The following is a 26,671-nucleotide window of genomic DNA, read 5'->3' on the forward strand; positions in this document are numbered from 1 at the left end:
CCCAACTGCCAATATCAACTGAGGAAAAGATGTCCACTTCTATGATTTTCAGAGTCACCACTTTAAACACCATTTTCCTTCTTTTAACCCCCAAGTCTTAATCGGATCCTTCCTCTAATTTCTTGATTTCTATTCACAGGATCATCATTTTCTTTAGTCCAATGGGCATGAAACCTCAGTAGTTGACTCTTCTCTTTTTCCTTTTAATTATTGTCAGTAGGTTGTCACTCTGATTCAACCTCTACAAATCCATTTACATTTATGTTCTCTTCCAATTTCCTTTTTTATTGCACTAAATCAAGCCCACAACACTTCCCACAATGCCTCTGGGTCCTTTTGTTTTTCTTAATCTTCTACCTGGCCCTGTCTCCACACTCAGTAGAAAACCACTATTTTTCCCCCATATTTGCTTGCAATACTATATCCCACATTTCAGACTTACAGTCTAGTCACAGAGTAGGTGAGGTGGTACAGCTCATGCAATTTACTGGTATAACAGACACAAGAGACATGTAGACACAGCTCTGAGGCAAGACAGGGAAGATAAATAGAATCAGAACACTAATAAACTAGGAATTTTCAAAGTATCTGGATTGAGGATAGCGTATTTTTTCCCTGGAAAGATTGCCAAATGAGACTCCTTCTAGCTAACGGGTGGTAAAAATATCAGAAACAGAAGCACAAAAGAAATGCATATTTTGAGACTTCTTGTGGGTTCTATCAAAAAGTATCTGCTCATTTGACAAAGTAAAATATTGAGAGTGCTTTTTTACTTCCCTAAAATGGAAGACAAGAAAGGAGACTAGAGACAGTCAAATGAATTTTTAAAAATGAAACTCATCTGGTGCTCAATACAAAGAAAGAACCAAACTACCAGAACTTTCTAATCGACCTTTATCACAAACTCCCATGTAGAACTATAATATCCACTTATTATAAGGAAAGAAAAACTTCTCAATATAAACATATCCTGAATTTTAACTTACACAGTTTTACCAATTGCCAGAACCTTGCTATTCAAAGTATTATCCAAAGACCAACAAAACTGGTATCACCTGGAACTTTTTAGAAGTACTGGATCTCAGGTCTCATCCTGGAGTCTCTGCATTTTAACAGGATTCTGATGCATAATAAAATTGAGAAAGCTGTGCTCTACAGAATACTCACAAATATCCCACCTTGGAGGAAAAAACTTTGTAGTTTCTAAAGTGAAACAGCGTAATCTAAACATCTCAGGAGTCATGCTTCATCATCTATGCTCTAGGGGCTCTGGATACTATTGATATCATCCTTTTAGAAATCCTTATCTCACTTAGCTTTTCTAATGCAACAGCTACCTCTGTGGCTACTCCTACTTCCCAAGTAACTGTTGACTCACTCCCACCCCCCCCCCACTTAATTATTATACTGTTACCATGAGTATTTTCAAAATTGTAATCCTAGGCAACAGCTGATCTACCCCTCTATTCTTTCTATCTCAGATCTACATTCTATACTCAAATCTCAATCCTAAACTCAATCTCTTTCTTAAATATCACCTTGAGATCCCTAAACATTATACCCAGATCACCTAGATTTCTCCCAGATATTCCAAAAATGTTCAAAACAACTCATTTTCCTTCTTTCAAACCATCCTCTCTCTCCAACTTTGCTACGTAACTTGACTGTCACCATTTTCTCCACTGAACAAGAAGGAGTTGTCTTGATCATTACCTACTGTTTTTCTTCCTCTGTGTTATCTCTCTTACAGACTCTAATAATACGTCTTCACTGGTCTCACTGTTTTCAGTCCATTTTTATTCCCAGACAAATCAAATCATTCCTCTCAGTCAACAGAATGCACTTTCCCAAGGAAAAATGAATGCCAACTGCTTTCTTTGAAATTGCTGTTGACTGATGTTGTCCACAAGATAAAATCCAAGCCCTGTAATTTTGTTTACAATATTTCAGTACGTCCCCTCAGACTCTTACAGCCTCATCCACTCAGCATGTTTCCACCCCATGTTCTCCACTGTCACCACACCTCTGCTTCTTGCCTACGGCCTCTGTTCCTGTGGGTCCATGGCTTTTCACATTAGGTTTCCTTCATCTGAAATGCCAAACCTTCCCTTCCCTGCATTATAAAATCCTACTGCTAGTTCAAAATCCTGCTCAAATCTCGCCTTCTTGTTGAAGCATTTCTCAAGTTTCCCAGAGTTAATTGTCCTCTCCTGGTCCACAAATCTTAATTCTCCTCTAATTATTAGGTTAATATGGGAATTTATCATAAATATCTGCATCCTGAGAAGATTGTTTTATTTACAAGGACAGGAATGATGTTATGTCCACTTTGCATTCTCAGCTCCTTTCATGGGTTTATAATGTGTTCAGTAACTAAATAATTGATTTATATTTACTAATTAGTATTACCAAACAATGATTTATTATATCTCCAACTTTTAAGCAAGGGGGACTGTTTTAAGAAAGGGTTTATCAGAAGTATATTAAAGGAAGAAAAAAAAAGCATTCATCTTCATTGTGTCTTTATTAAGTGATCTGCAGTTTATTTATTTTCTCATTTATTCCTTATAATAGAGCTACAAAGGTGACATCTGTTCCTGACTGGAAATATGAAACCAAAGATATTATATATTAACTTATCTGTATACATTATACATCTTAAAAATAACAGTACTAAAATTTGAACTTTGGTCTGTTAGATTCTATACAATCTTTGCTATGTTCTGCCATACTATCGTTTTTTATTGCATATTGATAAAAAATTGCAGTATTTTAATGCTTCTTTTTCTATTAATTCATTGCCCTGTGGATTTATGAATATCTCTAAGGCATAATAAGTCACTATTATTATTATTATTATTATTTCAATACTGTTATAAAATAGCAACTCTTCTAATATCAAATAAGTCTACTTCAAAAGGTACCCTTTAGCATTCAGACAGATAATATTAATAATTTCATTCAATAGATCATTTTATAAAGAAATCAAGAATATGCAATAAGATAGTTTGAAAGAGTAAGATACTTTCACAGTATTTAAGCAACTCTCCTCAAAAATCTTCCAAGTAAATGCTCTCTTTTGAATTTTTAAGCAACATTTAATCGGGGCTAGGAAACTGACACAATAATTATAGCCCACGGCTCCCATGTCCATTGCACAGATGATTAATCAATCAATCACAGAATTCTTTCCTCATAAGCCCTGTGGTAGCTTCAAAATCCATGGCCAGGATTCAAGCAATCCTTATTAATCAAAAGAATTAGAATGAGAATGAAAACTTATTTGAATTTCTTCTTTATTGTCACATCAAAATATTAAGACTTGAGTGGCTCAGTACAGGATTTTTTTTAAAAGATTCTACTTCTATTATAGTCATTCTAGCAGTGAACTTCCATGTAGAAGTAAAAGTATATAATCTCATTCCTTAGTTTTTATCCTCAAAAATCAAACTGGATCCAGACATAACACACACATGAATCATTAAAAATCAACAAAACATAATATCTCAGCTTCACACAATCTATCATTCCTTATTTTCATTAGCTACTACCAAGTTTCTTCTGAAAAAATCTCAGTTGAAACAGTGGATATTTGAATTGTCTCAATTCGTGTTTAATTATTATGATAATTAAAAACGTTTTTTTTTTCTTATTTATTCATTCTACAAATATCCTTTTAACACCTATTGTTTGCCCAGGTAAGAACCTGGAGAGCCACAACAACTTGCTAGGCAATTGGACCTTTGTCCTGATGCAGTAGGGAATACCAAAAGTTTTTGACTGCAGAATAAATGATAAATTCTCAGACTGAAGAGATCCTCTCTTAGATATATAAAGGAGGAACTAGGGAAGGAAGGAGGGAGGGACATTTAATAAGACCAAATTTCCCATTTAGGAGACCAAATGGGAAATTGCTGCTATAATTCAGGCACCATTTGGTGAGGGTCTGAAAGAAGACAGAAGTAGAGAATATAGAAGTAAATGATAAATGAGAAGAGTTATAATGGTAGCCGTAGGAACTGAAGCAGAGGGAAGAATTTAGGATGGCTCCTGGGCCTCTGGCTTGAGTGGCACAGGATGGTTACCTAGAGGCAGAGTAGGAAAAGGAGACTGAACATCCTTGGTATAGTTTCTGATGAGAAAAAAAAATCAAGACTCGACTTCTAGATTATGTTACGGTCACAGAGTGAATAAAGTAACAGGATATACTTGGAAGCTGGATATTCTGTGGTGAGTAAACCCACCTTTACAGTGCAGCTAAGGTAAAGATCATTTTATGATCTTATTGTAATGGTTCTCTTATAAAGTACATAAACACTTTTGGATGTTGAATGAATAAATAAATGAGAAATTGACTTCACATCCTTAAGGTTTTCAAAGTGGCAAAGTGGTAAAGATACTGTGAAATTTGATTCAGTTTTGTGTTCTATTTATTCTAATAAGCACATATTTATTGATGTAGTCAGGAAATTAATTCATCATGAAAGACTTTTATTGACTGCCTATATGTACTGGCATTATGCTAGAAAAAGTCCATTTGGAAAAATTAGATTTATACATGCCAGGCTTGTTTCACTATGGAAAGTATAACCCTTAAAACCATGTACACTAATTCAAACTTCTTTCTTAAAAGTGTAATTTAATATTCAATGGAAAATGAATTTACCGCAACATTGAAAGGAGAAATATAAAAATATCAGGCAGGTGTGTACAAGTGGTACAATCGAATCTTTCTCTTCCATGAATTATTAAACTAAAATATCAGTAGTAAAAATCTAATACATTGGTTTGTAGCACAGAATTTAGAGTCGGGCTGCTTGCTCTACCTGAATACCAGCTTCGCTTTTGTTGTTCTCTGTCCCTATTTCCTCAACTGTTAAATAAGGATGGTAACTATACCTACCTCAAAGTTTTGTTGTTGTTGTTTTTCATCTTTTTTAATTAACATATAATGTATTATTTGCCCCCGGGGTACAGGTCTGTGAATCATCAGGCTTACACACTTCACGGCACTCACCATAGCACATACCTGCCCCAATGTCCCTAACACAACCACCCTCTCCCTAGCCCTCCCCCCCCATCCCCTGCAACCCTCAGTTTACCTCAAGGTTTTTATGGGGTTTAAGCTGTAAATCACTTAGAAGAGTGTCTGGCTTACATAAGCGTTATAACAGTTAAAAGGAAAATTCAGAGGGATTCAGATGTACATTTGAGAGTCCCTGAATGAACTAGCCCCCACAGGAAGCTCTATAAATATGATGAATTCATACAACATAACTTCCTACGTTTCTCAATCCCTATAATTCCTCTGCTCTCTTGTGCTTGGTCTTCCCAACACATCTTTGGTTCTCACCTATCACTTCTGAGGTTACTCTGTTTTAGATTACTCCAAATCCCACAAGCATGGACCTCTCGGTACAGTAGTTGAGCTTCAACTCTGGTTCTCAGTCTCTAGATTTATAATTACCTTGGGACCATGATTTATTGCAAGCAAAGTTAATGAAGTCTCCTTCTCCCTCCAACGTCCCTGGATACTACACACTCTTCTCATTTCCTGAACTCAACAGTATGAATCTCTACAGGTCCCAGTAAGACATCCATGAAACACCATTCCCAAAGCAGCTTGCGTGGGATGAGACTTTCAGAACCTGTAATTCTCAGCAATGTACATAATTCAAAAAGTGTCTCAAATATAGATTTATTGAATGTTTCTGTTATATAATATACTGCTTAGATGAAAATACAATTTGATATGCTTATAAAATATAGTATATTTATTTTACTATTTCAACCAGTGTCTTGTTTTAGATTTGTACTCTAGTTTTACATCTAATTTGAAAGACAAGGATAAAATGTCTCAAAAAATGAGACATTCCTCAAAACAACACCAAAACAATTTGCCTTGAAGAAGATATTGAACTAGCTACTGTAAGTCTGAATGTATTATAAAACAAATGAAAAGAACATTCTCTTGTTTGTTCACTTTACCAGTAAGTTCGGTTGCTACAATTTTGCTCTGAGACCTCCCTTTTTTGCCCAGCTTTATACTTTTTCCCTCAGTAATCTCTTCCACTTCTACTGTTTCAGTTAAAACAAAAACAAAATAAAACAAAACAAACAAAGAAAAAACAGGGTCAAACAACTTTCCCATGTCTGTATCTCTGGCCCTGACCTCTCTTCTGGGCTCCAGAGACACTAGACACCACTATCTAGAATTCCCATTAAATTATCAAATTCATGAAACCCAAAGGTGAATTTTTTTTCCTCCACCTCCTTCTTTTCATCTGTTTCCACCATTGCATCATTTTTCTCCTTACTGAAAAGCATCACTATCCAACGAATAAAAAAAATAAATAAATAAAAAATAAAACCAAAATAAATGTTTCACCCTTACTTCCAAACAGTCCCCAAGTTCATTTTCCTAGTCAGAAACTCATGCCTATTAACATTACTCTGTTCACTTTCCTACCATTTTAGCTGCAGTACCCTTCCTACTCCTCTCCCCAAAGCACATCCTTCCTCTATCCTGTCACCATGGTTATGCTCCTAAGTTATAAACGGCATCATCTTTCCTCTGCTAAAAAAGTCTCCAAAACAATCGTCCTTTACGTTCAGGAAATAAGTCCCATCTCTTAGACATAACAACCAAAGCCTCTATTTACTGACCTTCGCCCGTGTCTCTAGTCTTACCTGTCATCATACCCTGTGGCAATTTAAACACAGAGCTATCATACACCTTTCGGTATTCCTTTCATTAAGAGGTAAAATCTTCATTCCACGGACCCTCTGCTTGAATCTGGGTGGGCTTGTCACGCCATCAACCGCCCACCATCAACCAATAGGTCACCATGTAAGAAGCACCACGTTTTTGTGACTGCCATGTTGGAGAAGCTTTGTGTGGCTGCTATTCTGGGTAAGCTGCCAGACACATGGACTGAAAAGTCACCCTGGCAGTGGATTCTTCCACACCTATTCCGCCCCCCAGGAGTCTGTGACACCTCAGCCACTCCACCCTTCCCAGTGCCAAACACTGGGAGCAGAGACAAGCCATCTCCACTGGGCCCTGTCTGATTCCAAGGCTCACAAAATCCATGAGTTTAATCAAATGGTTATTGTTTTGCACAACTATATTTGGGGTATTTCTTTTCGAACAACAATGGATACTCAGAACACACTTCTATTTACACTTTTTCCTTGTCCAACAAATACTTGGAGTTTCCTGAATGTAAATGGCATTTAATTCATGAGTGCGCTCATCTAGGCTCTCTCCTCTGACTGCTGTCACTAAGTAACTCTGTTGGATTAGGTAGTGATGAGGGAGCACGAGGCTGGCTGAAGACAAAGCAAAGGCTGGCGCCTGGCACCCCCCTCTCCACCCGCTCCCCTCCGTAATGTGTGTAGCATTCCTCAGGCACCCCTGACTGCCATAAACGATAAACCAATAGTTAACTTGCAGAGATCACAATCCTGCAAGACAGGAATCTCTCTTGCTCTACAAATGTCCTGGAGATCTACAAACAGGGAGGTTACCTTATCAATAGCACAAATTTCCAGAGGCAAATAACTCTCAGTTCCTCAAGACCTAATGTCTCCCTCCCCATCATAAACGAAACTGGAGGAGGCTGAAGTAGAAGGGAATGTAAATGATAGCAGGATCATAACACCCCAAGAATCTCCCAACTATCTTGATGTTAATGGCTGGCCTAAAGACGACATTGATGAAACCACAAGGTTTGTAGGCCCTCTTTAACATATAAAAACTCCATTGAAACCTCCCTTCCCCTCACCTTCCCCCAACCGCAGGGTACATAACCTGCCATCCCTCAAAACCCGGGGCAGCAGCTTTTCCTGCCCATGGGTCCTGTCCCCGTGCTTTAATAAACCACCATTTTGCACCAAAGATGTCTCAAGAATTCTTTCTTGGTCATCGGCTCCGGACCTCAGCCCACCGAACCTCACCTAGGTTCTAGAACTTCATCAGTAGCATACCTGATTGAACTACCTGTTTAAACATCTAGGTCTTCTATTACACTGTCAGCAATTTGAATGGTAGAAATATCACCATCTATCTGGACCAAAAATCTGGCATAACTTTTGGCACGCAGTGAGGGCTAGATCTTTATTTTTTGAAAGGTCATAGCTGAACTTTCAAATCACTGATGAAAAAGAACACTGGGCTCTAATGCAATATGTGAAGAATCATTAGGAACAATATCGTCTTTCATTCAAATATTTCATTTCATTTCCATATGGTATTCGCTGACTGTATAGTGACTGACTCATCAAAACATAAAAATCAGACACAAAACAGTTATTCTTAAAGTGTATGTACTTAATACAAGCATAATTGAATAAACTATGTTTATCAGAACAAGGTAGAATCTAAAGGCAATTTTTTGTCTATGTAGGTTCTTTTAACTCCTCATCTATATTAAGAAATTGTATAAAAAATTATTTAGGAAACCCTTTACTCCTCTCTTATCTATTTACCATTAAGTCTTAGAGCCACACAGGGGCGCCTGGGTGGCTCAGTGGGTTAAAGCCTCTCTGCCTTCGGCTCAGGTCATGATCCCAGGGTCCTGAGATCGAGCCCCGCATCGGACTCTCTGCTCAGTAGGGAGCCTGCTTCCTCCTCTCTCTCTCTGCCTACCTGTGATCTCTGTCTGTCAAATAAATAAATAAAATCTTAAAAAAAAAAAAAAAGTCTTAGAGCCACACAAACATACTATGAGTAGAAGTCCCTACACAGAGTCCCTCTACAGTCAGACATTTAGTGCTTTTGATATCCAAAGAAAGAGAAAAACATGCTTAATCATAATATCACATTTGTCCTTTTAACAGCACTATTCTTAAGGAACCAAAGAGAAATACAAAGAAATCACAAAATAGAAGGTAAAAAATTTCTTGGCTATGGATTTTAGTGGACAATTTATACCTTTCAATTATGGTTCTATTGGTACCATGTTAAAAAGGTAGAAATTCTCTCCTCCCAAATATACTGAAAATAGCTTGAGAGAAAATTAGGAGGAGGTTACCCAACACATACTATAATTAAGTATATGAGAAGAAAGTCTTAAAAGATGTTTAGACAAAATAACAAATACAACAAAGTAAGAAGTTTTGAAAATAGTAAAGCACACCCACTAACATTTTAAAATTAAAATATATTCCCTTATACATCCTATAATTGTAAGGGTAGATAGAAAACCATACATTCAGAATTAAGATCCAAAGAATTCTCTGAATCAAATTCTTCGTTTAGTGTAAAGACTTTCCCTTTTGCGGGATCCTTGTGCAATGTAATAGAATGGTAACTGATGTGCTAATAGCTCTAAGAAAGAGGGAGGTGTTCAACCACTGGTGCAAAAATATCTTTTACACCTCAACACTAAATATGCTCCTTCAAAAATATTTAAGATGTTTTGCAACAGCTACATGCATATTAGAGTACGTGATAAAAATACGGTCCCTATACTTAAATTTTGCTGAGACTTCACTGAAAACAGTTATTGCCTAATCCATAAATGAGTCAGAAACTCAGCTTTCATCCACATGTGTTTCTTTTTAGTAGCTGGGTGGCTGAAATATCATCCTGATTATATGTGAGACAGGTTACTGTGATAACTTATCCCATTAGTGAAATATGGTATGTAAATATATTATAACCTCTGTGTTATCTTAAATTTCAACTGACAGTTAATAAGGCCACCTGCATGGTCTGTCTTTGTGGGATCTCAAAACAGTAACTAAAGAGGGAGATGCCTATGTAAGATATTACTGCATCAAAGTCTCATGCTCTTTTAGGAATGCAGAATTTTCAGATAAAGGGCAACTCAGGAAACCAGGCTCATATTTCTTTCACAGTCTTACCATAAATGAAATTTTCCAACAATGCTTTTACTTACAAATAGCTCAAAGCATTACCCTGCTCCATGGATCTTTGCAACTTAAAATTTTCAGTATGGAGTAAAATTGCATCACAATAAATTGAGTGTTCCATTACAAAAGATTATTTTAATGCAATGCAATCAATCAACCAATACCATATCTGGACCTTGAATACTAGTAGACAAAGTTTTTTTGTTAAGCTAAAAGTCTGAACAAGCTTTGGTAAAGACTATCCTGGTTGGTGAAAACGCTGAATTATTTAGTACTTTCAAAAGACAAAAAGTGTTGTACTAAACACAAAATTTAATGCCTATTTCTTGGTACACAAGTTCCTGAAAATGGCCTTTAATTATTAGACTTACAAAATAATTATATAAATGCATGTCTATGCAGTGTTTGAAGATCTATAAAAGAGTCTACTTTATAGAGTCTTAATAATTGGAGTATCCTCAATTTATGGCAGAGCAAATGCAATCATCACTGTATTCAGTTTCATGCTAATAAGGAGTGGCTGGGGTTTCAAAACATCTCGATGCTGAGCTTTGGCCTAGAGTCTGCCAGGGAGGGAAGGCTGATTCTGTTTACACATCTTTTCAGACTGAGAAGTCAATCAGAAAGGGAGAGACTGGGGACATTGTCAGAAATTGCAGCACAGGAAATGGATGCTAAGAGGCAAATGTTGACAGTGTGCTTTATGAAGGAAAGGGATCCTAGACCAATAGTTAAAATCTCATGGGTGAGACTGTCTCAGCTACAGAAATGCTACAAGTCCCCAAAATCCAATTATGAGTTCGTCCTGTCATTCCAATTATTATTTGGTTTTCTACGTAGCTCTGACTGCAAGAAAATAGTTCAGTGGTCATACTGACATGACTATTATGGATATTGTAAGACTTGCATTTTCTATTGTTAAGTCAGTAAGCAGAATACGGTCTCTATTGGAAAACAGATTAATATAAAGTAATTTCATATGGTACAAGATTGAAGGTATAATAACCAAGCCTACATTGTCAGTGCTCTATTTGAGAAGAAAGTGTACCATAAATACTAAAAACCAAATAGAGCCCAAACAATGTCGAGTGCTTGGGAGACCATGTTCATAAAATATATTAGTTATCCTGAGTCATTGTGATTATACACGAATCACATTTTGGTTGTTTCAAGAACAAATGATGAAGTACTGACTAACCATCGTTTTACATAGACATTTGTGTCCAAAAACACAAGTCTTAATGTGTAAATTAGTAGCAGTCTAATACTTTAAAATGTATATTATATTCTCCCAGTTCCATTAAAAAGTTAGAGTATAATTGTGATATTTTTATTTTCTACCCGAAGAAATTAAGTTCAGTTAATTGACTTTTATTTTTTCAATGAAGAAAAGGAAATTAAGAGAACCAAAAATGATTTTGTCCGTGTCTTCTGAGACTCAAATTCACATTATTCTCTTTTTCCTAATATGATGCTATTAACCTGCTGAAAGGGGAATAATTAAAGTTTAAGTTTCTAACATCAAGAATGACAGGATTGAGAACAAGTGACATCAATAGACAAGAGACTTCAACAGACTTTGAAAAACTGAAAATAAATGGAATAGAATTAATGGAGAACACATAGGAGAGGAGTTTCATCCTGGTGTACACAGAGGAAGGGTTTAGCCTAGAAAAATAGGAGGGAAGCTGGACTAGGATATTGAAGAGAAAATGAAGAGATTATAAAAAGGAGATTAATCAAATATCTATGTCAAACACTATCAATGACTACCCCGTGGCCAGAAATAAGGAAACCAATTAGTTAACCATCCAAATAAACAAGAAGCAATTTTAACTACAATAACTGAATAATCCCAGAAAAATGATGCTGGCATAGATGGGTTCCTCAATATACCTTGACTGATCCCTCTAAAGCATCGTCAAATGAACGCTGGTCAATTCTTTAAGTTATTGATCAGTTTATGATTGCATTCAAACAAATACCAACGTTCAATAGACATTCAAGAAAGTCTTTGAACAGGAAAGAATCACAGTGTATATATCCTGATTCTACAGAACATATTGCTAATAGCCATTAGGTAAACACTCCATTGGTTTGAAAGCTTTTAGAATCAATCTGTAAATCACATGAACCTTAATTTTAAGAAAGTGCAGATGACAGAGATTGGAAATTGTTAGTGGATGAGGGGAGAACAAGAAATGCCAATAGCTATATTTTATAACACAGAATGGCAAGAGATATACTACTGAGAAAGAACAAAGATGTTATTTCATTATATAAATTTATAAAGTTAACCAAAAAAGAACTAAAAAGAGTGAAATTTAACTATGTGGTAGCACTCCCAGAAAGACCCGTCCATACACTACTGACCACCTCACTTTTTAAGTTTCCTCTAGGAATTCTTGCTATCACCCATTGTCTCAATACAAGTGAGCTTCTGACCCTAATTCGCGTCTTCTTCTCCCCAACTATACACGTATTTTTGGTGACTTCATCACCTCTAGTCTCATAGTTTCTATTATTTCTATATGCTCGTATCTCCAGAATTTTTGTCTACAGCATTCATCTGTCCCTTAAACTCCAGTCTTGCAATTCCAATTGCCTTCTTAGTCTTTCCACTTGGATATACGTAGCAGACACCATAAAATTGTCACGTTGATAGGTAAATATTTGACCTTCTCCATACCAAGCCTGCTCTTCCCACATTCTTACCCTTTTCAGTAAATGGAAACATCATCTTTCCAATGAAGAGTCTTCTCTCTGTTTACCAAACCCACTGCAAGTCTGGTCTAATTCTACTGATAATGTCTTCAAAATATATTTCAAACTGACCTTCCTCTCTCGGCTTCCAATATGGTACTCCAAGCTTTTCTCCACAACCCCTTGTTTTCACCTCTTCCTCACTATATTCTATTCCCAGCAGAGCAGCCAGCCTGACCCTTTGATTTTTTATACCTGTTTAGGTTCCTCCTCACGGTACATGGTAACTTTCCATCCCTCCTGGAGTAAAATCCAATGTCCTTAAAATGGCAACAGGGTATATTAGTGTCTCTCTGCTCTTGCTCAGAATTAATCCTACTCTTCTCCTGCCTCCTTCCTTCTGATCCATCCCAACTGTGGTATTTCCTCTTCTTAAAATAAACCAGACAGGCTCCAAACTCAAGGTCTCAGCTCTTGTCTTCTATCAGCCTAAAATTCTCTCCCACAACATAACCACAACCACTAGTTCTCTCACCTCCTCTCCTCAATGTCATCAGAGTGAAGATTTTCCCAGAACCCAAATTAAATTTGCATGAATATAGCTTCTACACATCATGTTTCCTTTTTTCCTGGTTTACTTTTCTCCAGCATCAGTGGGGCAGTTAGTGGTACATATTTTAATATTTTATTGTCTCCCATCAATAGGATGTAAGCTTCACGAGGGCAAGAATTCCTTAGTCTCTTTTGTCCTCTGCTCTATCTGGAAGAGTGCCTGGAACATACTAAGTGCTTAATAAATATTTATTTGTTGAACACATTAATGGGAGATGGAAGAGATGGGGAGTATGTGAATCAAAAGATAATAATCAAATTAATGAATAAAACCTAGAGGCAGAAGTATTTTAATTGGCAACATGGGAAGACTACTAAAGTAAACACCTAAAATAATTGAAGGGCTTACCTCTGTGTACCTAGACCGGCATGAAAACATCTGAGTATTAGGCTGTTATTTTTAATATTGAGGATATTATTACTGTGCATTACTTTTATATAGTTAATAAACATTAGAAGTGGAATGGACAGAACCGATCAGAGAAAATGAGAAAGTAGGGACCAAGGATGAGGCTGACTTGAGGTTTCTAACATGAGTTAGAATATTTCATTATACATGTGACGTGATCGTAAAGGGGGTAGAAGGTAAGGTAAAAGTGGCTGAGTTGAGTGTCTATTACGTGATAAGTGTTGTGCTATGGGGGGCACTTTATACATGTATTACTCTGTGAGGTCTTCTCAATGCCCTCTTGAGGAAGTTATCTCCATTCTGACTGTAGAGGTAAGAACACTGGTATTTGAACAGGTTAAAATCATTTGCCCAATGCCACACCATTGGGGATTGGCAGGCAGAATTTAAACCCATGTTTGTCTGACTCTAAAATAACTAAAATTATATAGATGCTGCTTCATCTATCACAATAGAAGTATAAGTAGTTGTTAAGCTTTTAAAATGGTGAAATAAAAGCACAGAACATAAGGAAAGCATGTATGTTGTGTATATATGCTCTTTTAAGATTATGCCCTCTTGGTTTCCTAAATCTTCAAATTGAAGAGCAATTTCCTTCCCCTCAGTTCTTTTTCTTTAGGAAAGAAAAAAATCCTGCCTTAAAAAAAATTAATAAATGTCCTTTGTGTTTTGTTTTGTTTAAAGTTTAATTGATTCACTGACTTTGTTGAAGAGCACACTATAGGCCACAACACAGAGCTGAGTTAAGAAACTAATTGAAGCCAGGTTCATGAGGGCTTAAATTACCAGAGCCTTCCTGTCATCTTAAATTAAACTTCCTCATATACTTTGCAAGATTTATAACCCCAGGCTGAAAAGCTGTAAACTGTCCCAGTTTCTGAGTGAATCCCCCAGAAGGAAATGATGTTTCCTGGAAAAGAGAAAAGCAATTGTCCTTAATGGGAGGAGGGTTCTAAGAGCAATGTGTGTGGCAGGGGTCACGGGAACCTTGGCAAGGGACTGCAGAGGAAATAGACAAGTCACTCAAAGAACATGTGTCCATAGACGTTGCTCTTTCTTCTTATTGAGAAAGTTCATCTAAACTGCAAATGGATGCATATTTGATTTTCTCCTACAAATAAAAAGCAGAAGGGCAAATGTGGAAATCATAATCTCGCAAATTCTGAAAATAGCAGTTATAATAGACTTATCAACATTACTGACTTTCATGTTTCTATGATCTACACAATTTCTTACCTTTCTCTACCTTTATAATCAATTTCTTTTCTTTTTATGTTTTCTTTTTATAAAACATAAACATGTTTGTTCACACAATGCAATAATCACTATTTGTGAGTTCGTAAAATTCACTATTTAGTAATAGGAAGGAAAACTATTTAATAGTCTGAACAACAATTAAGCTAAAAGGTCCACATTTTAAAGGAAAAACTACTTGTTTGTAAAGCTTTTAGCAAATAAAAATCATCATCTTTTACAAAGGCCTTCATGCTAATACTTCATATATAACTGAGCAGTACATAAGAAAAACGAATTTTCAGTATATAATTTTCTTTCACTATAATTATTTACCAGATAGACTCAAGAAAATTATCCATTCAGGACATGCATTCTGCTCATTGTAGGTTGGTCTCATGTGCCAGGCATTGTGAAAGATTTTGGTGAAATTAAACTTCCTGTTACCTTTCATGTCAAATAGAACTTTCATTGTCAAAACTCAACACAGGGAAAAGTATGATTAGCAGAAATATCCTGATGCTCAAACCATATTTACTGATCAAATGAATTTTGAGTTGGAAAATATGGCGTTTATTTCTACTTTGCTTTCTAGAATAAGAAATTGGGGCACATGGGTGGCTCAGGGGGTTAAAGCCTCTGCCTTCAGCTCAGGTCGTGGTCTCAGGGACCTGGGATTGAGCCCCGCTTCGGGCTCTCTGCTCGGTGGGGAGTCTGCTTCTTCCCCTCTCTCTGCCTGCCTCTCTGCATGTTTGTGATCTCTCTCTCATTCTCTCTGTCAAATAAATGAATTTTTAAAAAAAATTTTAAAAAAAGGAATAATACTTCCCCATCTCTTAGTTAATACTTGGAGAAAATAACTATGATTTCAACTCTTAACTAAGATTTTTATCACTTTATATTAAAACATTTTCACATCTTCCCAGTTGATTGAAGAAAGGACCTTTAATCTATTACTTTTTAAAAGTTTCTTTCTTTCTTCTTCCCTCCCTTCTTTCCTTCTTCCCTTCCTTTTTCTTTCCTTCCATCCTTTTCTTCTTTTTCTTTCTCTGTTTCTCTTTCTTTTTTCCTGCTTGCCTCCTTCTCTCCTTCCCTCCCTGAGTCCCAGCCTTATTTTAAGACAGATACTGTAAGTGGATAATTCCAGTAACAATAATAATAATAATCTCCACTGTATACCATTTTGAAACTAACTGCAGTTCAATACCATGACCACCCCCAACATCAAGAACAAATTTAATTATTTTTAATAATTTAATTTAATCTGTAAATTTTAGGCTCCATAGCTCAGTGGTTAGAGCACTGGTCTTGTAATCTATAAATTTTATAAATACACACAATTTTCACTATGAATCACTTACAATTTTAAATATGCATGTTCTTACTTAAAATTGGAAGCAGCCATAATATAAATTTGTTAATTCTTACATTATCTTGTTGCAGAAATAATTGTTGAAAATTGTGTGTATGCTCTGTGTCTATCCCTTGGGCTATACCAGTGACCAAAATATAAAAAATACTGCTGTATTAATAGTGCCTACCTTTTATAGGGAAATGGCAATAATAAACAATGAATATAATAAATAAGTACATTGAGATTAAAGGTTGATTAAAGGTAAGAAAAAATAAAAAGTATGGCAAAGTACAACAGGGAGTGAACACGGGCAGCTTGTAGTAGTAAAAGGGTCTTAGTCAAGGTAAGCATCAGTGACAAGATAACATGTGGGCCATTGCCGTGAAGCAGGTGAGAGATTTAACCAAGCAGCTAGCAGACAGAGTGTTCCAGGCAAAGGAATCAGCAAAAGCAGGTCTCTGAAGGTGGGAGCAAGCCTGAGCTATTTGAGACCATTGCAAGGCTTTGAACAGGGAGTGATGTGTGCCTAGTATGTTCAAAATGTTTTATACTGTAGTGACTCAGGGAACCCAAAAACAACCTCATACGATGGATGCCATTTTTAATTCTTTTAACAAATGAGAACACTGATGCACTGAGAGGTCAGGTAAGTTACCTGAGGCCCAACAATGAGAAAGTGTTGAAATTCAGATCCAGGTGCCGGCAGTTTGATTCTAGAGGCAAACTTTGAGTAACTAGAGCTCTAGTTGCCACTGGAACAGGACACACACACACTTGCACATGTGTACACACACACGCGCGTGGGTATGTCCTCGTGTATATGTACCTACATATCCACAAATATATATACACAAGAGTGGAGAAAGAGCTGAGAAACCAGTAAAGGAGAGTTTGTTAGGCATACTCTGGTCCTCCTGGTCCATGTTTTATTTTCTCTCTTGTGTACTTGTTAAAGTTTAGGTCTAAGTGTCTGTTTAAATGAAAGAAGTTTCAAATGAATGAAAACATTTGGAATTATTTGCAAAATAGAAATTCCTAATGTATAAAATAAATATTGTGGGAATATATATAATTACATCAATTTATTTTAAATAAAAAGAACAAAACAAAACTCTTATTGAACTGAAATCATATGCCCTTAAAATTTTTTATGAGTTGACAGAGAAGAAATATAAGAATATTTTCTGGCAAAATATCTAGAATAACATAGCAACCAGTCATTTAAGCTATTTACTTGGGAAGAGCTTTAGAATTAACAGAAAGTCTTCATAAATCATGACTTATAACTTATGAGTCACATCTGAAGCAAAGAAGATAAATGTGTCACTGGGTTTCTTTTTTTCTGCATTAATTATCTTTGTTTTACTATGTAGACATAAAGTAAACATCCTTTCTTATGTATATACTATGGCTTTTGAAAAATACTTAACATACATTGATTGTTGTACATAAATTCTAATTCATAGGCTGTTTCTCTGTACCAAATCTATGTAAACAGAAATAAGTATTAATGTTTGAAATATAATATTCTGTAAAACAGATAATAAATTCTATTAAGATGAAGACATGTTACCCCTGTACATCAGGGTCATAACTATTATGTGTAGTACAGCACGTACTCCACATTGTCAACTCATTATCAGTCTACAAAGTAATTAAAAGTAATTAAGTTTATCACAAGGCAAATTCTTTAAGAGTCTACCTCAGTTTCAAAGGACACTGGTGAAAAGAATACTTTTCAAAATCTTCCAATGAAAAGAATAAAATTGCTCTCTCCAAAATGGTATAAAATTACCATCCCTACTATATATAGGGCTTTATATTTTTAAATAAAATATTGTTCCATAACAGCCCTGCATATCTAGCGAGAATGAGAAAAACAATCTCCCCAGAAGGGTCATAACCACTGAGAAATTCTAGGCAAGACATTCCACATGGCAGATACAGAAATAGACTGAGGTAAAGCAAAGACAAATGATACTGCGTATCACTTCCAAAGTTAACATGTTTTGTATAATACCACTTAGCTCTCTCTGTTTTCTTAGCTACTATTCTTGCTTCTCGTCAATCTTGCTTCTCGTCAATTCAAATAACTTAAACCAAACTCTAGGAAATATTATTTCTGGCAGTTTTCAAAATCTGGATCTCTTTCTAACAACCATCTCCCCCAAATAATCATAATAATAAAAAAAAGATATTTCCTCTCACCCATTCTTAAAGAAATCCAAAGAACTTCCCCTGTGGAGAATTTTGTTTTCACTTTGACTTTTGTACGATTTTACTTACATCACAAAAAGCCAGGACGAGCTTTAAGAAGAAAAGCATATCTGCATTACTGACTAATGAGAAACATCTTTTATCACTCCCTGAACCATGCAGTATACTCTATGTTTTTTGATAAAGTTACAATTTTTCTTTATTGACTTCATAATTCCTTAATTGAGTCAAATCTGCCCAAATGAATAGCGGATACTTGGTCATACAGAGAAAAGTATTGCTTAATATGAAGAAAGGGCTGGCTGGCAGATGAAAGAGAAGAGGAATTCTCAACTGTTGAATATTTGACAGTAAGTGGGGGCAGGGGAGATGGTATGTGAATGTAATTTCAAATTTTACTCTAACTTTGTGAGTCAATACTAAATACCAAAAATAAACTCAGGGCATACTGAGCATTACTAGGTTACACGCTTGCCTTCTAAGATGGAAAAAGGTAAATATTTACATCTGTTTGATATGTATATATGCTCTTAAAGATGATGAATATTTGCATATTAGACATTCTCCCTCTGAAGAAAAAACAATCAGCTATTTACACAATAGAGCTAATGACCCAATACCCTGGTCATTGGTGAGGACCAAATGAGCAGTGCGCAGGAAACTTGTTAGTTTCATTTCATTCTGTGATCATTTTTTTTTTTTTTTGATGTGTCAATTTAGCCAGGCTTACTCAGTCCACTTGTTCAATCAAACAGTAATCTAGGTGCTGCTGAGAAAGTATTTTGTGGAGGCGGTTAAAGCCCATAGCAGCTGACTTTGGGCTCTAGGATAAGCTCCTAGATAATCTGGGTAAGTCTGATTCCCTGCTTGAAAGGTCTTAAAGGCAGGATGGAGGCTTCCTTGAAGAAGAAATTCTACCTGTATATGAAAGTTCTGGCACCCGCTGAGAGAGTTTCAGCCTGCCCTTCCTGCTGGGATGCCCTTAGGGTTTCAGACTTGCTCAGCTAGTCCCAAGGACCATGTAAACGAATTCTTCACAGTAAATCTCTTAATCCCTTCCTGATTCTGCATCTCTGGTTGATCCCTGACTGATATAATCCCAAATTGGAAAACAGTGCTAACGGAAAAGGGAAGGAAGTTGCCATGATTTGTTAGCACCCCACCCAGGCTGTGTCTACAATGCACCAACAGACTCAAGTCAGATGAACACATGCATGCGTGTTTAAAAATACACACACACGCACACACATGCACACAATCACACATTAAAAACAGTATGTCCCGCAGACACTCAAATCGGAAAGTTTAACAGACCCAAAATTTTTAACAGATTTAATTAACTGAACACAAGCCTCAATTAAGAGATAACAACACAACCAGAGAGTGGGACTCAACAGCCCATTCTAAACAAAAATCTGAAGAAGGAAACAACGGTGCCACATCACTCACAAGAAATACATTTCACACACTTTGATACAAACCCCCATTATCTTTAGAAAACAAATAACTCACCTCAAATTAATAAAGGTTGCTCATCCAACCATAAGAAAAAAGTGTTCTTAACGTCTATGACATTGGTCAAATTACATCATAACACGGATGCAGCTACATAAATTTGTTTTCCAATCTCACAAACAGTAAGTCGTTAAAAAAACAAAAGGACAAACAAACAAAAAACAGTTTACGTCCAGACAAGTTAGTTTTACACACACTCCCTGCTTCCCTTCCTTACCTGGACTGCATATCTTGCTGGGTTTTGGCCTGACTGGCTTCTGCCTGAGGGGAGCCGTGGCTGACCCGCTGCTGAAGCTCTACCAGGGACTGGTAATACTGTTGCTGATGGTGTTGTTGCTGCTTGTAGCGAGACAAACTGAAAAACAGCCCTAGAATGGCTTTTAAGTTTCCATTTCTTATTTCTGCATCAAAGGGAAAATATAAAAACAGTAGCATATGAAATGAATGCAGTTTTCCTTTTTATTTATTTATTTATTTGTCACAAACGCAATTCCAGTTGCCATTCTCTTAGACTAAATCTGGGGAGATAGAAATGCACCTCGAGTCTCGAAGTCACAGATTCCAGCAAATCTGAACTTACTGAAGCATGATACATTTCCAAAGAGCCTGGAGCTTCAGGGACAGAGTGATGGGACGGAAGGTAGAGAGAACAAAACGTGTAGGAGCAAGGCTCTTTGCTGATCGTCAACTGCAATTTTTCTAGAGTTTTCTTCTTCCCACAAATGGATGGGCTTTCTGTCTTGTGCTAATCATATGACTCAGCATTCTACCTCCCTCACAAAGTCTCAGCTGCTACCAACACAGTGATGGCTAAGAACTGGAGAAAGATGGCCACTTAAATGTTGGTTGTCCTACATTTTAAGTAAGGATGGCATGGGTGCACCTTATAATGGCAACTAAATTTATAGTTGTCCTCCTAAATCACCTAACAATCAATTTATTAAAATGTTTATGTATTTATATGTATGACTATACATGTAATATCCCAAAAGTACATATAATAAGTATTTTAATGGTCCAATTTTTCTCTTGACTCATATTACATATTAATAAATAATAAAGATCAGCTTATTCATGTCTTTACATAACAACTGAATAAACTTGAATGTAAATCCTAGTTCTAGTACATGGAGCTCTTAAAGTCTTCTTACACTGAATAAAAATTTAAACACCCAAAGTAAGCTACAATCTGAACTTCGCTTTCTTTTACTTGTAGTCATAATTTAAAATTTTGGAGAAATGGAAGTAAAACTTGAACTAAGGCTATGAAAACTGTAATTATATACTAAATAAACATAACATTGGGAATAAAATACATCCTCTTGTGAAGCCAAGGTTTTATGTTTCCTTTTTGTAGTTTAGGGTATTAACAAACTATTCTGATTTCTTGCTCTCTGATGGTTTATAAATGTCACACCATATATGCAGTAGAGTTATTCATTTAAAGTGAAAATGAGATGCCCCCCCAAACCTTCTCACAGTTGTCATAATATATAGAAGAGTTAGTCTGATCAATATGAAGCTATAGTAAGGAAGTATTAATGTTCTCATGTAAATCTAGATGATCTTAAAGGTTTTTAAAATTTCTTGTTTTCTTACTATGCATATTTTATTAACTTAGAAAATTATTTTGAGCATTTACATATTTTTAGAAGATAAATGAAAATCAATGGGTTTCCTTTATTAAAGAATGTCCTATGAGAAAACAGAGATATAATATGAACAAAAGGTAACATTTTTAACTTACTTTTAACCACTGAAAAAGTAAAATATTTTCCTGGGGAATTTTATCAACTTTTATTCTAAGTTACAGAACCTCAGTTAGGTTTGAACCTAAGGATTTTGGCCCCCAAATGTGCAATTAACATATCAAATAAGTGTAAAAGACAAAGGAAATTTCAAACAAAAAAATGAATATAGAAGAAAAATTGAGAAAACCTAGTAATTCTACTAAATGTTCATTGTATTTCAGAAGCCACATAATCCTCTTTTTTCAGTGACAGAAAATTTTTACTTAGACCTGTCTAATATTTCTAGTATGTGTTGGGGGAAAAGACTATTCAGAATAAGGGACTAAAGTAGAAACGTTAACCAATCTAAATTGTTGCAGCATATACCAGTATCTAGCAGAATTTTAGCATATAAGTTAATATTCTAATAAAATAGTGGTTATTGTGGATCTCAAAAGACTTGCTATTTCATAGCCTTAGCAACTAGATTTTGTTATAGTACTTGAAAAATTTTCCTAAAACTATATGTGAAAGACAAAGATTTAAAAAAAAATCCCTCTTTTTCCAGTTTTCTGTATTTTAATTTTAGTAATGATCCTTTAAATCTTTAATGACTTTAAAGCTTTTACATATGACAGCTATAAATATTTTAATTGCTAATTATTTCAGAACTCATGACGACTTATTTAAACTTACCAAATATTTCAACTAGGACTACCAATTTGATATGATACTGACAAAATAATATTTGCAGATTAATTATACTATTTTTCCTGAATTTAGTCTATCTATAATGCAGTATTACCTATGTATCATCCATCCCTCTACTTAAGACTCTAAAAATACTATACACTGATAATAACATAAAAATGTTTTGTTAAACTACCCCTCTCCCACACACTCAGTCATGAAAATAACAGTTTTGGCAAAATATAGAACATATATAAGTAATAAAAGCATACATTAATAACCATTGCATTTATGTTTCTATTACTTTGGAAACTTGACTTCATGCATTAAGAAGCTATGTACTCCCACTTCACATTTCTTATAATACAAAAACAATTTTTTTTTTTTTTTAATAAACTTGGGTGTTATTTGCGACAACTGTGCCTTTTCTTACCTTCAGCAGATAGACCTTGAACATTTACTCCTCTGGCTGCTAGAAAACTAAGGCAGACATCAACATTTTCAATCTGTAACATGAAAAGCAGTGAAAAGGCAACTTAGAGGGTTATTTTTAAATAAACAAATGAGCTAAAATGAAACCAGAGAGTAAGATAAGGAAAGAATGAATACTTTACATTCATTTCATACTAGAGATCTTTACCAGAGTTTAACTAGAATTATTTCGGATAATTGTAGAACAAATATAAAGCTTGCATTGTCTGGGTTGGTAGTCACAAACAATTCATAAAGGCCTGATGAAGAATGGCATTCTCACAGATTAGCAACCCACCTACTTAACATAAAACTGGATTTTGTATTTCACAACTAGGTCTCAATGAAAGCATCCATACAGGAGGAGACCTGCTTATGCATGTTGTAGAATGTTAGGATGTGGGTAACTGGGATTCAACCAGTAATAGTTGGTCATTATGCCAGAGGGTTGATATGAAACAAATAAAGCGTATTTTCATCTTAAACTATAACTAAGTCTTTATTTTTAAAAGTGTATTTGTACATTAACAGTTGTATATTCCTCTAATTAAATTTAGATATTATCTTTATAATTTAAGATTGTGATGCCATGGCTTTTAAACAGTTGGTTTTGATATGATTACCGGTTTGAAACCATTTAGAGTAATAGGTAGAAACAAAAACCCAAAAACTCTAAATGATTGATTTATGTTAATTCACAGGTTGATCTCAATATTGATGTATGGTGTTATATGGTGAAGTTAAACAGTTAAGACTTCTTTAAAAGAATATAAGAAACTAGAAAGTTCTAGTTCTTTATGAGTCATCTCCCTGGGTTGTTCTGGTATTCCATAAATCTTGAAATTCTAAAATAAATAGAAGATTTAAAGTTAATACTTGGCAAGATATTGTTTTCTATCCCATTGAATTCTCATCCAAAGCTATGCATAAGAACATACAAAATTCTGCCAATGTCCTCTCTAGCCTAGCTTCACAGAAAGGACAAAATGTCTTTTAAAGAAAAGAAAAAGAAAAAAAAGAGACTCAAAATCTGTCCTTATACAGTGGGCAATTATTTATATTCCTTTGTAAATAGAATTTTATGCAAAACCAATATTCAAGGAGATGTTCTTTGTTTAAAAATGATTGCAGCTAAGATATAAACATTTACTTTGAGGAAAATGATTTTTATTTATTTCAAAATAAGTGTTACTAAGAAGAAAACTTGTTTTATTGAAATCATTCTACTAAAACAAAACAAAACAAAACAAAACCCCCAAAAACCAGAAAATTGGAAGTCACAGAATATAATATGACCAAACAAATCTTGTTTTGCCCATCAGTATCTAAATATCCAATAAGGTTATGGTGCTTAAATCTTTTCTTTTCTTCACCTTTCACTTTGCTACTAGAAAGTAAGACTGTATAAGGAAGAAAATAAGGAGAAAAGAAAAGAAATAGGAAAAACAGGATGTTCTACTGCATTCATCTAAAATGTCCTTTTAGGAGCACCTGGGTGGCTGAGTTGGTTAAATGTCTACCTTCGGCTCAGGTCATGATCCCAGGGTCCTGGGATTAAGCCCCCCATTGGGCTCTCTGCTCAGCAGTGGAGTATGCTTCTCCCTCTCCTATTCCCTCTGCCCCTGCCTGTGCTCACTCACTCACTCTCAAATTAATAAGTTTAAAAAATGTTCTTTTAAACTTTTTTTAGGACCATTAAATACAATAAGAGAAACACACCAAATAATTATTGTGGTCTAATATCAAGAGAATTGAATTGAATATTTTTTTTTAAAAGATTTTTATTTATTTGACAGAGAGAGATCACAAGTAGGTAGAGAGGCAGGCAGAGAGAGAGAGAGAGGAGGAAGCAGGCTCCCTGCTGAGCAGAGAGCCCGACGCGGGACTCGATCCCAGGACCCCGAGATCATGACCTGAGCCGAAGGCAGCGGCTTAACCCACTGAGCCACCCAGGCGCCCGAATTGAATATTTTTTAATGCTTGCCATTAAAAAAGGTTAACAAATAGCATCTATAATAATATTGTCAGATTGTTTTTTGTGGCTACCATTTAAACCGTTTAAAAAATAAACTAGTGTCTGGAGTGGGTATTAAAGACAAAGAACTCCTAGCACGCACCATAAACTAGGGAAAATAAAATTAAATAAATTTTATTTATTTAATAAATAAATATTTATTTATTTTCTGTGAAAATAAAATAATTCCTATTAGAGCCTTAATGGAGTAGAGAAAATATACTGACAGTATATTCAAGAATATTTGTTTATATATTCAGGTATGGGCTTTTTGAGACCGAGCCCCTGCATGACAGGGACTCTATTTTGTTCACTCATGTACCTTCAGCAACCTAAGGTATCTGACAGGGGCTCTGTGCACACTTAAGGAAGGATAGAGATTGGTGGATGGATTGGCTGGATTGGTGGCTAATCCATCCCTATGCAAAGGAGTAGAGGGCTCAGGGATAGACACAGAAAGAGAGAGAGAGGAGGAGGAGGGAGAAAGAGGGAGAGGGAGGAGGAGAGGGAAAGGGAGAGAGGGAGAGAAGGAGGGAGTAGAAAGTAGAGAGAGAGAGAGGGAGAAAGAGGGAGGGAGAGGGAGAAAGAAGAAAGAGGGAGAGAGAGATCATTTGATTCAGAGCCTGTAAGTTCAATTCTCTTTGGGATTTTTAGTAATAAACCACTCTGGAGTCCCTGACAGACTCCAGACGAAAATAATAATAATAATAATAATAATAATAATAATAATAATAATAAATAAAAAATCGGAAACTCTGTGGTTTGGGGCTGAAATTCAGTTTGTTTTCAAATTTTAGTTCCCAATGTCAGTCTACCTTCCTATTTACAGACTAAGCAACTGACCTCCAGAGAAGATCTCATATAAAGATGAGCTAAAGAAGCCAACAAAAGTATTATATTTTTTATTCCCAATGTCCATGAAATTCAAGATGTACAAAATTAAACACTGAAAATATTAGAATAGTGATGAACTTTGGAAGGTTATAGTCTGGAAAGTTGTATATGGGGAAGGGGCATGCTGGAAGTGTCCTTTGTTTTATCTGAGTGTGACTATACAGGTATATACATATTAAAAAAATCAATCAGCTATATACTTAAGATTGGAGTACTTTATATATTTTCTATGTTTGTTTTACCTTAATTCCTATTAGAGTACTTTACACTCTTATATGTGTGTTTTACTTCAATTAAAAATAAAAATAAAACGATCAGCCCCCTATTTTATCAAAAATAAAGGCATACAAGAATAGAAGTACAGAAACATAATGGGAGACTGTTACAAGTAGTTAAGTGAATGATGATGGTGTTTTAGACCATCATGGTGACAGTGAAGTGATTCAGATTCTGGGTAGAAGTTGAAGAAATTTAGTTGGAAGATATGGCATTAATAATAATAAAAGGTGAGGAGTCAAGGATGACCATGATACTATAGAATTCATGCACTTTATATTTTATGCCTGTGGTATTTTATATATATATTGCTACATAGCAGTGATCCAGAGAAATTCATTTTCCCTTTTGTGGGCACCATGCTTCTGACATGGCTCAAGTCACAGTCACATCCATAGCTCATGGATAGTCACTCCCAGGACTTTTACGTCCCTACTCTGATGTCATGCACAATTTATTGGGTCTATATGTGGCTTACATTTTATTGGCTCGGCGCAGCCACTTTGCCTCTCTTTTCCTGTTAAATTTAAGCATGGCTACACGAAATATATAAAAATATTGACTTTGTAAAAAAAAAACCCACAAAGTTTCTAAGTTTGAAATCCAGGTTCTAAGTTCTAAACCCAGTCAATAACATCTAGTCAGAACTTTGAAAATCTCTGGGTACACTGAGA

General features: G+C 35.5%; 1 protein-coding gene across 3 annotated transcripts in view; it reads right to left on the bottom strand.

The window, feature by feature from the left end:
• The window catches only part of NAV3 (neuron navigator 3), an 858,619-nt gene that overhangs the window by 228,724 nt on the left and 603,224 nt on the right, over positions 1-26,671 (bottom strand). For all 3 annotated transcript variants that reach the window (XM_082739652.1, XM_082739653.1, XM_082739651.1), the window contains 2 exons: positions 22,776-22,848; positions 20,140-20,323 (listed from right to left, as the gene is read on the bottom strand). In XM_082739652.1, coding sequence (XP_082595778.1) covers positions 20,140-20,323; positions 22,776-22,848 — 257 coding nt within the window. The remainder of the gene's footprint in view (positions 1-20,139; positions 20,324-22,775; positions 22,849-26,671) is intronic.

This window comes from Mustela nivalis (genome assembly GCF_964662115.1).
Source record: "Mustela nivalis genome assembly, chromosome: 7".
NCBI classification, from domain to species: domain Eukaryota; kingdom Metazoa; phylum Chordata; class Mammalia; order Carnivora; family Mustelidae; genus Mustela; species Mustela nivalis.